Source organism: Vitis vinifera, chromosome 5, assembly GCF_030704535.1.
Source record: "Vitis vinifera cultivar Pinot Noir 40024 chromosome 5, ASM3070453v1".
In the NCBI taxonomy this organism is placed as follows: Eukaryota; Viridiplantae; Streptophyta; class Magnoliopsida; order Vitales; family Vitaceae; genus Vitis; species Vitis vinifera.
In genome coordinates this window covers 8935242-8951806 of record NC_081809.1, presented here as the reverse complement: position 1 = coordinate 8951806, position 16565 = coordinate 8935242, and the positions used below count along the sequence as shown (strand labels likewise).

Here is a 16565-nt window from a genome sequence, read left to right as displayed (position 1 = left end):
TCCATACCAAAAAAGAGAAAAAGCCATCAACATCCGCACAATAAAAAGATACTGAGGAAATGCAGACAAGGAGATGAGTCCGAGAGAAAGAGAAAGATGAAAGCTTTTGGGAAGGGTTTGGGCTTCCCTGGAAAGGAGCTGCTGAGCTCTTAAGTGGGTGGTTTCTTTTGCTGGAGTTAGCAACGGCACAGATCAATTGTTTCAACAGTTTAATCCCTTCTTCTTCCTCGTGTAAGATGAAACGTCAACACTAATGAATAAATTCCTATTAGAATATAGATTTTCTTGGGCGAAAACCAAGGGAAAGTTGATTATAATTATGTTCCTGAAATCGAGTCTTTGGATCAAACCAATAAAGAGAGCATTTTGAAGGCTAGGCCGGAGGAAGTAATAGTGGAGGATGCTGTCACGAGTCCTGAACCTGAAATGCACATAATGATGTGCAGTCATACGAAGACACCCACATATATCCATAGACAGACAGTATATACACACATGGATTGAAAACACTTTACAAAATAAACCACACCATGACCCATAAACCAGAGAGAGGGTCGAGAAGATGGGCTCAACAAAATGTGTTAGAAACTATATTGCACTGCTGATCATTAAATAGTAGGTAAGAAAAGTCTGACTTGTCCTGAAGGCCTGTCCCTTATTTATTATTGCAAACCCAATTAATAATCAATTTCTGTAGTGGATCTGTTTTCTTGTGATATGATAAATGCACGCTGCTCTTATTATTTAAAGTTTTCCACTATATCCACCTCTTACATAAATTAATTTTCTAAAATACTTATTGCATGTTGGAAAATAAAAATATAAAAATTTTAATTAAAAACTTAAATGTTACTTTTTGTTTTTGAAAATAGAAAATAGGGATGAGTATATAAAATTTAAAAAAATTAAAATAAAATGTATCAACTTAGCTTAAGATTGAGAGGTAGGGCTCTTAATTAGTGACACATGGAATATTTTGCAATATGAGAGATATTTTACCCAACCATTAATTGTTTTTCAATTTTTTTTTTTTTTTTTGCCAAATTCTAATATTAGTAATTAATAATGAGGACATTCCATAAATAAGGAGGCTGCTGAAATATGAATTGATTTATTATTAATATTAATATATCATAGAGATTAATTGATTAATTGAACAAAAATCATACACATGCACGGGAGGGATAATAACACATATGTTTAGCGAATACAAAGAGAGACTCATTTCTTAGTACGGAAATTCATGCAACGTGAAGCTCAGTGATGTCCAATTCCTCCACCACCTCCACCTCCACCTCCACCTCCGCCGCCGCCGCCTCCGAATCCACCACCGAACCCACCTCCGGAGCCTCCTCCAACTCCTCCACCTTTGCCAAATCCCCCACCGATTCCACCACCGGATCCACCTCCGATTCCACCACCAATGCCACCGCCTTTTCCGAAACCACCACCGATGCCGCCACCTTTTCCGAAGCCTCCGCCACCACCAATGCCTCCCCCACCACCCTTGCCAAAGCCTCCACCAGCACCTCCTCCAATGCCACCACCCTTTCCGATTCCTCCACCTGCCCCGCCGCCTATTCCCCCACCTTTCCCGAATCCACCTCCGGCACCACCACCAATGCCTCCGCCCTTACCAAACCCACCTCCGACACCTCCTCCAACTCCGCCACCTTTTCCAAACCCACCACCGGCTCCGCCACCAACTCCACCACCCTTTCCAAATCCTCCACCGGCTCCGCCACCAACTCCACCACCTTTTCCAATCCCACCACCAATTCCTCCACCCTTGCCAAATCCTCCGCCGGCGCCACCTCCAACTCCACCACCTTTTCCAAACCCACCGCCAGCACCACCTCCAATCCCTCCGCCCTTTCCAAATCCTCCACCGGCGCCGCCACCAACTCCACCACCTTTGCCAAATCCTCCCCCGACACCTCCACCTACACCGCCACCTTTGCCAAATCCACCACCAGCTCCTCCGCCAAGCCCGCCACCTTTCCCAAATCCACCCCCAGCTCCACCTCCTACTCCACCACCTTTTCCAAAACCACCGCCAGCACCTCCACCTAGTCCACCACCTTTCCCATAACCACCACCAGCTCCACCACCAATGCCGTGGCCTCCGCCAAGCCCACCACCTTTCCCAAAACCACCACCAGCTCCACCACCAATGCCGTGGCCTCCGCCAAGTCCACCACCTTTCCCAAATCCACCACCAGCTCCACCTCCTACTCCACCACCCTTTCCAAAACCTCCGCCAGCACCTCCACCTAGTCCACCACCTTTCCCAAAACCACCACCAATGCCGTGGCCTCCACCAAGTCCACCACCACCGCCAGCACCACCTCCAAAGCCGCCACCACCGCCAGCACCACCTCCAAGTCCACCACCACCGCCAGCACCGCCTCCAAAGCCACCACCACCGCCAGCACCGCCTCCAAGTCCACCACCACCGCCAGCACCGCCTCCAAAGCCACCACCAGCTCCGCCCCCAAACCCTCCACCACCACCAAACCCACCTCCCTTACCGTGGGAGAAGAACTTCTCCTCCTCATCGGCCACATTTCTGGCACCAACACTCACTAACACCACATGAAAACAGATGATCAAAGCTATCAAACCAACTCCCTTAGCGCCCGCCATCATCGTATTAGGAGTTATACTTCCAAGAGTGTGTGACAACTCCTTTCATATCCCTTCTTTTTTATACAAACACTTCTACTTCATTCAATGCTCTCAATCCCTAACTGTTACCTCATTCAATTTCACATTAAATGCATAAGCCTCCCCAATTATTTTCACGCGTCTCTCGCAGTGCTACTAGCTGCAAAGCTTTATCTTTACCATGTTCACCCAATTCAATTGGACAGATCTCACACTTGCTGTAGTACCTCACATGCTCAGCTCTTTCAAAGTTTTAATTACGTCAAACATTACTATCAATTGTACCATGCCTGAGTGTACGTTCAACTAGCCAGGGTTTCTTCCCCAATTGCCACACCACTGAGTTGCATGCAGAACAAGAAAGGCTCCCTTGTATTAATTGAACTAAAAGCATATAGTTCCTTTCTTCTTCTTCTTTTTCCTTTTTTGAAAAAAAAGAGAAAAGAAAAGGAAAACAACAGCTCCAAATTGATTTTCGAAACCTACCCAATAAAATGGAGATATTGCTAGGTGCGGATACAACCATTCCTTTCCCATCTAATTGTTTTCCATTTCATTAATATCCTTCTTTACTTTCATCCTTCCAAAAGCAATTATCTCACATATTTTTGAAAAAAAAAATGGTAGGATATTGTCATTAGATATACAGGAGAAGCATCGAACAGTGTGCTGCTCTCCTTGTGAATATGGAGGGTTTTTATCTGCAGAAGGTTATCATAAGCTGTCAGTAATAAGTTGAGGGAAGAGGGAAGAAGTGAGAACTCTTGGATCATGCTTCCCAAATAAAGCAATCTTGAAAGTGCACGTAAACTTGAGGATATATATATATATATATATATATATATATATATATATACATAAGAAAATAATTTTCTTATATTTTATTCTACTATAAAAAATACATTAAAAAAAAAAGTTCAAAAAGAATTAAAATTAGTTAAAAAGATTCATACTTTTTCAAAATCATTTAATCTTTAATTAAAATAAATAAAATCGATTTGAAGTAACCTTTATACAAATTATTTAATTTTGCCTTGAATTATTAACAAAAGTAAAATATGAACACACAATAATCACATATGATAATCTCCAGAGCCAATTCATATATATTTATCACTGAAATTAATGTCATAATTAAGAAATTTCTAAATCTGACATGGGACTGGTACTTCTTGCTTGTTGAAGCACTGCCAGTTTATATATTATCACCCGCACCTTGGCCCCAAACATTTAATCTGCATTACAAAGGACATGTGGGCAACAATCATTTTTCATGACAAATCTTTATGGGCTTTCGTAAAGAGCTTTCCTCTAATAAACGAACCTAGTTTTCATTTCACATGGGTTCTGCTTCAGCCACACCATGAAGAGGAGGGAAGGAGGGGCAGGTTTTAATTACAACGAAACATTAAAGAGGAAAATGCGTAGTAGGGTCTTCTTGTGGCTGTTCCATGTGCTTGGTAGATGGGGAATTGATTGTATGTTGAAAATAATTCGCTTATTTTCAGACCCCATAAATCAAACAGCACTCACTGGCTAGCTGGAAATTATCCATATTTTATCCAAGGGCAACACGTTTGGTTGATTGAGACACTTAAAATGGGCTTTCTTGGATTTAGATAGCCACCCAATTAATGATGATTGCTACGTTTGATGGCTATTTGAACGTGACCACTGATAAAAAAAGGTTCCTGCAGCGAACCGATCGAGTCGGGTATGAATAGGGTCTTCCACATTGTCCAATTTGGAGTTGTGCTGACTTGGGTTAGATGAACTGGGACCGGGCTATTCACCAATTAGGCAGGCTGTTATGTATTTACTGGGTGATTAAAATGATTCATTTCCCGTTATGGCTGTGCAAACAGCTTGTCTGATGGAGACATGCATAAACAAAGAAGGTACATGTGAATTAAGATTTTTCAAATATTAATTAGCATGTTGAGTTTCTCAGCATCAAATCCTTTTCTGGATTTAACTTGAGCTTAATAAAAATATAAAACGGTATTATGGTAGGTTTGTTGGTTGTAAAGGAGAATGCAGTCTGTCTAATCTTGAAAATTTAGGGTATGTTTGGTAATTATTTCAAAAATAGTTCTATTAAAAATTATTTTTTAATATTTTGTAGAACAAAAGTCAATTTAAAAACCTAAAATATTTTTATTTTGTTTTTAATATTTTGAAATATGTTTTAAAAATAATTTTTATATCTAATATTTTATTTTCAATTATTCTACATATTTGTATAATTATTTTTAAAATAATCTTTAAAAACAAATGAAAATAACATAAAATAACTAAAAATGTTATCTAAAATAAACCTTACAAGAAACGGTTTTTGGTTAATAAACATGTTTTCATGGTTTTTTTGTTTTGAAAAACAGAAAACTATTTTAAAAAACAATTGTTAAACAGACTTATAACTTCCCGTCCACATATTTAAAATTATATGTCATGTTTATTAATAGTTTCCAAAACGGGTTTTTATTTTTAAGAATAAAAAAAAACATATTAATAATTAGAAAACAAGGAAAATATATTTTAATTATTTAAATAATAGTTTTTAGAAACTATCCTCAAAAACTTTTAAAAGTTCTTTCCGATCAAGCCTATATTTTTATAGTGTGACAAAATACATATATTAATATTATATATTCATCGGCATTTGATTTTGAGTGCAATATTCTCTGAGAAAATTTCTTCCTACAACGGCTTTACAACCTTAATATGCATGTTATTTGATTTTAAGTGCTTTATTTTAGAAAAATAATTACTTTTAGAAATTCTTTAATCACTGTGAGCCTCACCAATGCCCACATACATGGAAGAGTTAGAATGCCTCAAGACACATGATTTATTAAATTAATATCTTTTTGAGAAATAATTAAGTAAAACTAAAATATTTGATAAATCAGATTTAATAATTTAATTTTAATTATTAAATTATGTTTAACATCATGCTAAATCAAAAGTAAATTCACGAGTAAGTTAAAATTAAAATCAAAATCAAAACAATGGTTTTGAATTCAAAACAAAATAAAGGCCCAAGGGGGAGCCAAAAACATAATTGATCAGAGGCTCCAATTCACAATGGTAAAATATAAGAATTAGCAATGATCATAAGTATAAAACTTTATGTTTTAATCAATAATGCTTTTTATAAAAAATAATTTAAATTTTTTTAACATAAGTAACTTGAAAGAATGGTAATTGGTTTTTACTAGAAGGGCATAAAAAAGCATTCTTAAAAGACTAAAGTAAAATAGTACCTTGGATTCCTTAATATTAATAAAGTTAAATTTGTTAAATTCAATAATTTTGAAAAACTTAAATTAATCTTAAGAAATATTTTCAAATATTAAGATAAAATCATTTTAAATAATCAAACATGAAATATTGAACAATTCTCTAAGATTGGGCATGTTGGACTAGCCTGTTGGAAACATTTGTTTAAGAATTCAGTGTGTGGTGAAAAGGGTTGAAAATATGGACAAGTTTGGAGTTGGGGTTGTTGAGTCTTTAATCATGGAGATGGGATCGACTTAAAACCCATTCTTTTTGCGTATGGATGCGTCCTCTTTGTAAGTCAGAAAAGTTTCCTACCCTCTAACCTCACCAAGAATTTTAAAAGCAAACTTAAAACTAGGGATGCCAACTTGATGGGTGGTGTGGACTTCGTGTCAAACATCAAACCCGGATCCAACAAGATAATAACTTAATTATAAATATAAATTCAAATATGATTTAACTATTAAACAAGTAACGCATCATATCATACACTTAATTCAAATAATAATAAGATATTTCTTTATAATAATCAAATCCAATTAATTCTTATATAACTTTATATAACTAACCTTCGACCTAACATGTTTATGACTCAATTATTTATAGATTTAAAAACGAATTAAAATGAGTTAAATATAGATTAAGTCTATTAGAGTTATAGTTAGATTAATTAACACGATCATTAAATAGGTTAATTTTGATCAAATTCTTATTATTTAGATTGACTTAAAAATAACTTATTTATTAAACAAGTTTTCAATATGAATTTGACCTAAGCATGATTATATTCAACTTAAATCCATGAAAATTATATTAGATTTTAGTTGTATTGATGGATAATATCAAACTTTCTCAACCCTATTTAAAACAATATAATATATTATTATAATATTTCTTACTCTAAAGGTAATATTATAATATGACATGTTAATAAATCAATTGATTTATATATTTAAAAATAAATTTAAAATGAGTCAAATATAGATTAAGTTGATCAGAGTTATAATTAGAATGATTAACATGATTATTAAATAAATTAATTTGGTTCAAATTCATATTATTAAGGTTGGCTTAAAAATAAACCATTTATTAAACAAATTATATAGTTTAATATAAATTAAATCATATTGGGTTCAAGTCGTATAGATGGGTAATATCAAAGTCAAACCCTATTTAAAACAAACATAATAATAATAATAATATTTCTACTCTATGGGGGTAACCTTTGAGGCACGGCAAAAATCTGATAAAACGGTCCATTAAAAGAAGGGGGAAATTCTCCGTACAACCTACATTGAACAAAGATAACTTGTATTACGCGAGTACAAATAATGTTTATAATTCAGCCCTCTTTTTAGGTATGAATCATGAAATGACATTTGTAAAGTTTACGTGCCACGTGTAAATCAAGACCAAACTAAAAAAAAAAAAAAATACGTGTCCCCAATGACCAAATAAGTCAAGAAAATTCATGCCACGTGTGACCGATAGTAATACTACACCTCCATTTAAAGCAAGAGAGGAGATGATCTGTACAAAGTTATAGTATTTAGTTGTATTTTTATTGACATATTTGTGAAAAAAAAGGATAAAATAATTGAAATTTATAAAATTAATTCTTATTTTAAAAAATGATAAATACAACCTTAATTAGAAATAAATATTTCAAATTTTATTCTTCAAAAAATGCTTTGATTGAAATTGTTGTTAATCCACCTACCAACATTCAAACACATTTGTGTTCTAGTCCCCAAATTCTAGGTCAAAATTTTCCAAAATATAATTTCCTCCATACTTCCGATTTTATCAAATTTCTGAAATTCCTCACCAAATATTTTGGCTTAGATTATTGATCACAAATAATTTTAAAAAAATTAACTAAAACCAGTGAACTATAGCTAGAGGAAGCAAAAAATTTAAATGGACCAACCCAATTATTTGATGGGCCTAGGCCTGGGCCTGGGCCTAGGTCTATCCAACAAATTTTGGGCTTTGTATTAACCCCTTCACCCTCATGAATTTTATAACGTGAAAATACATGACATTTCAAGACATAAGAACTTTCCTTTGGGCACCATTTCCCTAAAAATTAAAAATAAATAAAAATAAAAAGCCGAATTTTAGACTATTTAAAGTGCCTTTAATAGTGATTTTAAGAAAATTTTCTAGTTTTTTCAACACTTAAAATTTTTTTTCTTTTAACAATGCATTTGGTAGTAATTAATATTTCTAATACTTGAAAAATAAAAAATTTTAGATGTTAAAAATATTAGAAACGTTTCCTGAAATTACTACTGAACAAACTCTAATAACAATACGTTTCACAATTATTTTAGAAAGTGTTTTTAATATTTTTAATACTAAAAGGTAAAAAATTTCAATTGTTAAAAATATTATAAACCCTTCTAATAATTATTGTCAAATACATTTTAAATATTAGAAAAGTTAGAAACATATTTTAAAATCATTGTTTTCAACTTTAGAAGAAGAAAATTTTAAACATGAAAGTGTGTTTTGCTACTTTATTTGAAAAAAAAAAAAAAAAAATGTTCTTGTTGGTTGGATACGAGATTGTCAAATGACTCACTTTCCTAGTTTGACATTAAAAATTTTTCCTAATCAGGACAAAATATCATTTTATCTTTTTTATCATGTGATGACATGTGATAGATTTCCATATCTATGATTTGGAGAAAAGACAATTCTTTTTTTTTCTTAAAAAAAAAAAAAAAGGGAAAATTAGGATAATTTGTAACAAAATAAAAACATTTTGAAAAATGAGACCAATTTTTAAAATTTTGAAAAAAAATCATCCTTCAACTTAAAATTTAACATTATATTTATCATTTGAATGATAAGTTTTTTTAATTAATAGAACATGAAATATAGAAAAAATAACAATAATTCTTTTAAAATAAATAAACTAAATTGTTTGCATTGATTTTTTAAGATAAAGATCAAAAAATTGAGAGAAACATAAGTTTTTTTAATATTATTTAATTTTTTAAAAAATATATGAGATAAAATAAATATTTTTAGACAAAGAGAGTTGCATCAATCCTTGGATTCATGTTCCATAATTTTTCCCCATCTCAAATACAATTTTTAAAAATATTTAAATTAATTATTACTAATTTTCCCTTTTTTAAAGTAAAAAAATTAAAACAAATGCAAAGAGAGTTTCAACCATCTAAAATAAATATTCTAGAAAATTTTCCAATGGTTACAAAAAATAGGTAATGGAATTTTTTTTTATATCTAAACACTAAAAGATTCTTTTTTTTTTAAATACACCATCACCATACAAATATGAGATGGTAATTGCTTACGATGCATTAAAGAACCACGTGTCCCAACAGGATTGGGATTAGGAGGAAGAGAGAAGAAGGAAGAGTCCTCAATCTCAAAGGAGAAAGAGTCATCAATCCAGAAGCAAAATAATCTCTGGGCTAGATTTTTAAAGCTATGTTTAGTTCTTAGAATGTTTGAGGGAAAAGAAAATTAAAAAAAAAAAAAAATTGAAAGAAAGAAAATATGAAAAAATAAAAAATAGTTTGAAAGTAAATAAATTACTTTTATATATTACTTCAAACTCATTTTATTCATTTAACTTTTTTATATATAAATTAAATACTTTAAAAATATATAAATTTCTTACTAATTTGAATTACATTTGACTTTTTTTTTTTCATATTTTTCTTGGTAAAACCAAATGTTAGCAAATCGAAGTATTGGTCACATCTGTCAACTTCTCTTGTGTTCAAATGTCGTAAATGCTTAAATAAATGCATTATAAAATTAGGGCATGTATATTTCTTGAGAGCAACTCATTTTAAGAAAGTTGGTAGAATATAAAGTCTTATAATAAATATCATTTTAGGAGAGTTTGTAGAATATGAGTTCCTACAACAAATATAAGAAAAACATTTTTTTTAACTATTTTTTTTATTTTCTTAATATTTTTTCGGAAACCAAACATATCAAAATGCAACTACGATGATTCCATAAATTTGGTTGGATGAAGCAAAACAAATGTAAATGATGGAGATGTTTTGTCTATTTTTATTTTTATTTTTATTTTATAATATTCCAAATGGGGATTATGGCAGATTCTTCAATTAGATTTGGCATTAACGAAAATATCTAAGCCCATTTATTTCAATAAGCAAGTAGCAAACCAAGGTACCAAACTACAATTTTGTTTTGAGAGCAACGTCTAATCATCAACCAAAGGGGAATGTCCATTATCATCTTTCATTTTTCTATAAATTTTGGTTAAAGTGGAAATCACATCTATAGTTAGAATGTGTTTGATAATAATTTTAGAAAGTATTTATAACCTTTATAACACTTAAAAAATTTTATATATTAAAAGTACTAAAAACACTTTTTATAATTACTATCAAACACATTCTTAATTAATTATTACGGTTTATTACAAGTAAACTGAAATGAAATATATATTTTTATCACTTATAAACATGATCTCAATAGAAATTAAAAAAATCATATTTAAATTTAATTAAAAATGATAAAAAAAATTATCTTTGTAACATTTGTAATTTAAAAAAAACATTAATTTAAATTATCAAGTTAATTTAAAATTAAAAAAAAAATTGTTGTAATTGTAGTTTTGAAGATTCTATGATTTTTATATTATTACTTTTAATTTATTTTCTTTGATTCTTTATATTAAATTTCATCCAAATTTGTTTTTACCCATATTTTCATGTTTTCTATTATATCTCTTTTTAAAGTAATTTTTCATCTAATTTATGTTCCATTATATTCTCTTTTTGATTTTAATGTGTTTTTATCCGGGTTTGAAAAAAATATAAATTTTATGAGGTGTTTAAAAAATATTTACTTAAAAAATATAGTAATAATCATTTTTAACCATTGATTTACAATATTCAATTTATTAGATATGGTTTTTGGGAGAAAAATAATTAATGGAAATAGTGACACCTCTCTGGTTATGAATTAATTTACATGGTCCCACCAATTAATATTTGAGAGATAAGTAAGGTGAATGAAGAGAGAGAAAGTGAAAGAGAGAATGAGAGAAAAATGAGAAGTTGGTTATTATTATTATTATTATTATTTTTTTACAACAAAGTGCATTTCGGGAAAATTTAAAAGGTAATGTTCTTCAACTTAATTTTCACTCTTTGATTAGGTCTTGGACTCAAATATAAGAGATATAAGGATCTTGGACCAATTTTCAAGCTGAAGTGGATGTAAAATATAATTCTCTCTTTAGAAAATGTAACAAAATCGGTTTATATTTTCTTTTTGTTTTTAAAAAATCGGTGAAAACAACTCTACTTTCTTTTCTAAAAATTGTTTTTTATTTTATTTTATTTTTAAAATTATTTTTAAAAAACAATGGTTAAACATTAAAAAAATTTATTTTTAAAAAACAGAAAACTGTTTTTAAATCACGGTTGTAACTTACTAATCCCAAGGAGGTCCATAATTATTTTTACAAAATAAATGTGAGAATTGACATCAACCTGTTTATTAAAAGTTTTTGGGCCCACTAACATGCCACCTTTGATTTTCATGTTCACCCACCCGTTCTTATCTCGGGGCTTTTGAAAAACGCATCAATTTCTACTTTATTGACTTGAAAAAGTATTGAAGTCTTACTCGTTGGCCTAAATTTCATGTGACGGCAACAAAAATGTTTCCACTTTAGAAGGCATTTGCTGTTGCCTTGAAAAGATATCATAACCCTTTTTCCAACCAGTGTATAAGAACCTCATAACTATAAGCGCCCAAATCACTCAAATTCAAGCAATTATAAAAACAAAACTAAAACTCAATAGGAAAACAATACTTTAAGAAATTTATCGACTCTTTGAGATTGATTCTAACAAGTTATAGATGCCTTATTCAAAAGTACTAAAGCAGACACTCATATCATATATATTAAATGTAGGATTCAAATAAGGGCGTCAAGCATATCAACTATGTACAAGTTGTTTCAAGTACCTCTAAGCATGTCAAAGGCTAATCCAAGTGTCTTATAAGTTTCTCAAAGCTACTTAACGCATTTCAAAACTAATCTAAACACCTCCACACAATTTGAAGATGTGAAATATTCTATAGCTACTTGAAACCTTTGGAGAATAACAAAATGGTAGATCTACATAAAACTAGAGATGGAACATGATACCCTTCTGCACCTAGATACCCTTTTGCACTTAGTTCATTCCGCCCTATCAATACTTTTACATGGATTATTAATATTGATTCCTAGGATTTTCATAATGTTTTAACCAACTCCTAACTATCTTTAACTTTAAAAGTCCTTTTCACTTGCTAAGTATTATTTTCTAGGAGGAATTCCCTCTTGTCAAGTGATGCATTCTACAAAGATATCTCCTACCCTAAGTTTGTAGCATGTTACTTTCCTTAAAGGTGCCTCTATGGAGTCTTTTTGCTTTTTTCTTTAGCAATTTGGACATTATCACCTCTTTGCAAGGCTTGACTCTCCATTATACTCGTGTTACTCGCAATCATGATAAAAGCCTCATTCTTGAGTTTGCTCATTCCTTTGACATGTTTAAAAGACATTTAAAATCACACGAGTGTGGAAAGTTTTTTTACGTAATCTTGAATGAATCTAATGTGATTCAATTTTTTCACTCACTCTTATGTTTAGTAGGCCACATTCTTTTTGGATGTGGTTGCTTTAAATTTCTCTTTTAAAATCATCCAAGCATCCATAATATCCATGTCTATCTCAATTTCTACGCACCTTATATATGTTAGAAATAGTAAAATGGTAAATCTAGGCAAATTTTTGATTGATTGTGTCATTAGGATTTTTAGATTTATACATTGATATCAGTTTCAAATAAACTAAAAACGCATTATTATATGAACATGTTTTTTTTTTTTTGGTAATAATACTTACAAAATTTTATTTTTTTGTGGTGTTTGGTCACACCAATATCCAAACTCTTGGAATTTATTAAATGTTGCAATAGAAGTTGTCACTAAAAAATTTTGAACGAATAACCAAGAAATTTGTAACTCATATAAAACATTAAATTAAAATCATATTTCCCTTATGATTATTAAAAAATTTCCCATCATATATTATTATAATTATCATTTGGTTGAAAATGTGTCTTAAATTCCTATTTAGAATATACTTCTTTTTTGTAAAAAGAAAATTATATAAAATATTTCTTAACTTTATATCTAATTGTAATTAGATTATTTTTAGAAGAAGGAAAACTAGTGAAAGGGAGAAAAGTAATTAAAGAGAGAGAAATGGAATACAAGTGTGAGGAAGAGCAAGAGACCTTGATAGAGTAAGAGGGTTCACTAGGGTATAGATGTGGGAAAAAAAGAAATGTCTAATGAAATAAAAAGACTCATGATTTGAGGTGAAGATATAAAGAGATCTTAGTAATTGTATTTATTTTTTGTCATCTTAAATATTATATACCATATAATGAAATGTTCTCTTATCCGTGGAAGTAGACATAATTAGCTCAATCATATTTAAATCCAATATATCTTTTTTCTGTGATTTGATTTATTTTTGTGTTCTTCCTTTCATATGTTTATTTGTTCGTTTTCACCTACACAACACATTTTAAGTAAAATTAATCAATAAAGCTATTCCAATTGGTAAATGAAGGAGGGAATCAACAGTGAACCTTTGGTTTATGCTAAGCATTATTATTTAGTACTCTTTTGTATATTTCCCTTTCCATAAATACAAACAACACTTTCTCTATGATTAATTAATCTAATAAATTTAGTGAAGTGGTTGTAAGGTGCCTTATATTATTATTTATTCTCGTTTGTAAGTGGGTTTTTAGTTTGACTAAATAATAATTTAAAGACAACTTGATAGTGGGTTCAAATTTTATATGATGACTTAGGGTTTTTTTATTGATTCCAACAAATTTGTCTTCCTTATTTTCGAAAGAAAGCCAACTTTTATAAAGTATGATTAAAGACCATGATCACTACTTCCAAACACCAACGGGTTGGTGCCTTTCCATTTCTATGTTGTAATTTTCCTTTTCTAAAAATAAACTTTTTCTTAATAATTTATTTAATTTCAAAATACCCGCGTTCCTACTAAAATTCAAATCTGGACCATTAAAAATATATAATAAAATTAAAATTATTAAACAAGAACAAAAACAAAAACAAATGAAACCAATATATAATGATATAAACAAACGATAATATAGTATAAAAAAATGAAACTTATAGTTGATACTACGTGAGTAGTGGTGCTTTTTCAATACCTACCAAAAAAAATATTATTAATACAATAGATGAACTTTTGCTTGTTTGAAGCATAGTTCTCATGATTTTAAAATACAAGAGGTTCCTGACATTATGTATCATAAATTCCTTTCTCTACTCGATGTGATGGGAAAAGGACAATTTGTTATCCCATAGTGACCCATACTACACTCATTCTAATTAAATAATAAATAAATAAATAAATAAATAAATAAACTTCTTTATCCACTGAAAATGCCATTTGGACCACACGCATATGAGTAGATAAAGTTTGCAAAAATGGACTAGGAATGGGGTACGTTTCTTCTTCTTATTTCTCTTTTTTATCTTGGGGTGAATTCAATCACCGATAGAACTCCCTTTTGGATCACGTGATAAAATTAGGAAAAATTATATTTTGGACGTCCAAAAATTAAGCTTTAGTCCATATAAATTTACTATTTAAGTACAAAATGTAGAGGAAATATGAAAATTAAAAAAAAGGATATGAAGTTTTTATCTTTCAAAAAATTATATTTATTAATTATAAAAAAATAGAAAATATTATAATTATAGTAATGAATGCCACCACATTAATGTTAATTAAGTATTATTTATGACTTCCATTAATATTTATTAATGGAAACCATTAATGTTGTTTATAAGTTTCATTAATATTCATTAATGGGTATATTAATGGAAGTCATTTGAAAAGCCTATAAAGGGGCTTTCTGTCTCCTGTAATATACATCCCGAGAAAAAAAAAGAAAAGTTCTTCCTCTCATTCTCTCTCTTTTTCTTTCATTCTCTCAACTCTTTTTTCTGATTTCTTCTTCCCTATTATATATCAAAGTAAGATATATTTCATTTCTATTACTTTGATTTGCATTGTATTTGTCCTTGTTTTACAACAGAAAAACATTAATTTGAATTTTATTCATTTTACAAACCTCAATAAAATTTAATATAATTTAGTGATTTGAAAAAAAAAATACACACTTTTCCAAAAAAATAAAAATAAATTATTATTATTTAAAAATCAAACATCTTGAAAAATATATATATTTAAAATTATGTATATAAAAACTAATTGAAAATATATCAAATTGATTTTTTTTAAATGATAAATTTTTATAATATATTTTTAAAAAAATTAGTTTACTAAAAATAATAATTTTTCAAAATAATTATTAAAAAAATTAAGATAAAAAGTTTCAAAAAATAGTTTTGAAATGTATATCGGTCTTTTCATATTTTATATCATTCTCATTAATTATGCAATTTTTATGGGCCAAATCTTAATTTTTGAGTCCAACTAGGTCCAAAAGATAATTCTCCCATAAAATTATAGATTTTGAATAACATTTTGAAGTAAATTTTTTTTTTTTTTAAAAAAAAAACAAAGTTGAAATGGTAAAGATCAAGGAAGGGGATTAAAGTTGAATTTATTTTGTTTTAAGGCCATTTATGTCATTATTTTAGGTAAACCGTCACCCTTAAAAGAGATTGTCTTGACCACAACAGTTCACAAAATCTCAGGTTACTTGTATAACTTATGAGATAAGTTAATACGGATATTTTTTTTGTTTTTTTTAGAACAAAAAATTAGAAAAATATGTTTGATAATTAAAAACTATTTTTTATTTTCTATTTTTAAAACAAAAATAGAGTGTTTTTAAAAAATATCTTTTAGTTATTTTATATTGTTTTCATTTGTTTTTTTATAATTATTTAAAAAATAATTATATAAATATGTAAAAAAAATTAAAAATAAAACATTAGATATAAAATTTATTTTTAAAATATTAAAAACATGTTAAAAATATTTTAAATTTTTAAATAAACTTTTATTTTATTAAATATCAAATAACAGTTTTAAAAAACTATTTAAAAAAACAGTTATCAAACATGGGATAATTAATTTTTAAAATAGTTCAAAAAATGAATTTTTGTCAAAAGTCTGTTTAAAAACTCAAAATGTTTTTAACTCATTTTTAATATGTTTTAAAAATAAAATTTATATATAGTGTTTTATTTTTAATTATTCTAAATATTTATATAATTATTTATTAAAACAGTTCTTTGATGAGAGATGAAATAATAAATAAAAAAAAGTAAAAGATGTTGGCTGAAATTTTTTTTTTTTCTATTTTTAAGAATATAAAAAAAAAAAAAAGAGAGAGAGAGAGAGAGAAAACAGTTCTGGATTATAAAATGAATTTTTTAAGTTTTTTTTACTATAAAAAATAAAAAATTGTCTTAAAAAATATTTGTCACTTACGGTTTCGTTTTTTTACTTTTCAGGTGTATTAATGGTTTACTATTTTTGGTATCACAATGGGAGAACTATT

At 29.2% G+C, this 16565-nt stretch overlaps 1 protein-coding gene across 1 annotated transcript; it reads right to left on the bottom strand.

The window, feature by feature from the left end:
- Window positions 1-1257: 1257 nt before the first annotated feature.
- Window positions 1258-2825, bottom strand: LOC104879295 (glycine-rich cell wall structural protein). The gene is made up of 2 exons (XM_059737060.1): window positions 2301-2825; window positions 1258-2228 (listed from the first exon to the last, which is right to left on the bottom strand). The coding sequence occupies exons 1-2, from the start codon at window positions 2647-2649 to the stop codon at window positions 1258-1260; spliced, it is 1320 nt and encodes a 439-aa protein (XP_059593043.1). The 5' UTR covers window positions 2650-2825.
- Window positions 2826-16565: the final 13740 nt, after the last annotated feature.

Bases quoted from the DNA above. Each gene is read 5' to 3' on its own strand.
- LOC104879295 (XM_059737060.1), bottom strand. From the start codon at position 2,649: ATGATGGCGGGCGCTAAGGGAGTTGGTTTGATAGCTTTGATCATCTGT. The intron at 2,229-2,300 runs GTGGTTTTGGGA...GTGGAGTAGGAG, and splicing joins TGGAGGCCACGGCATTGGTG to GTGGAGCTGGTGGTGGATTT.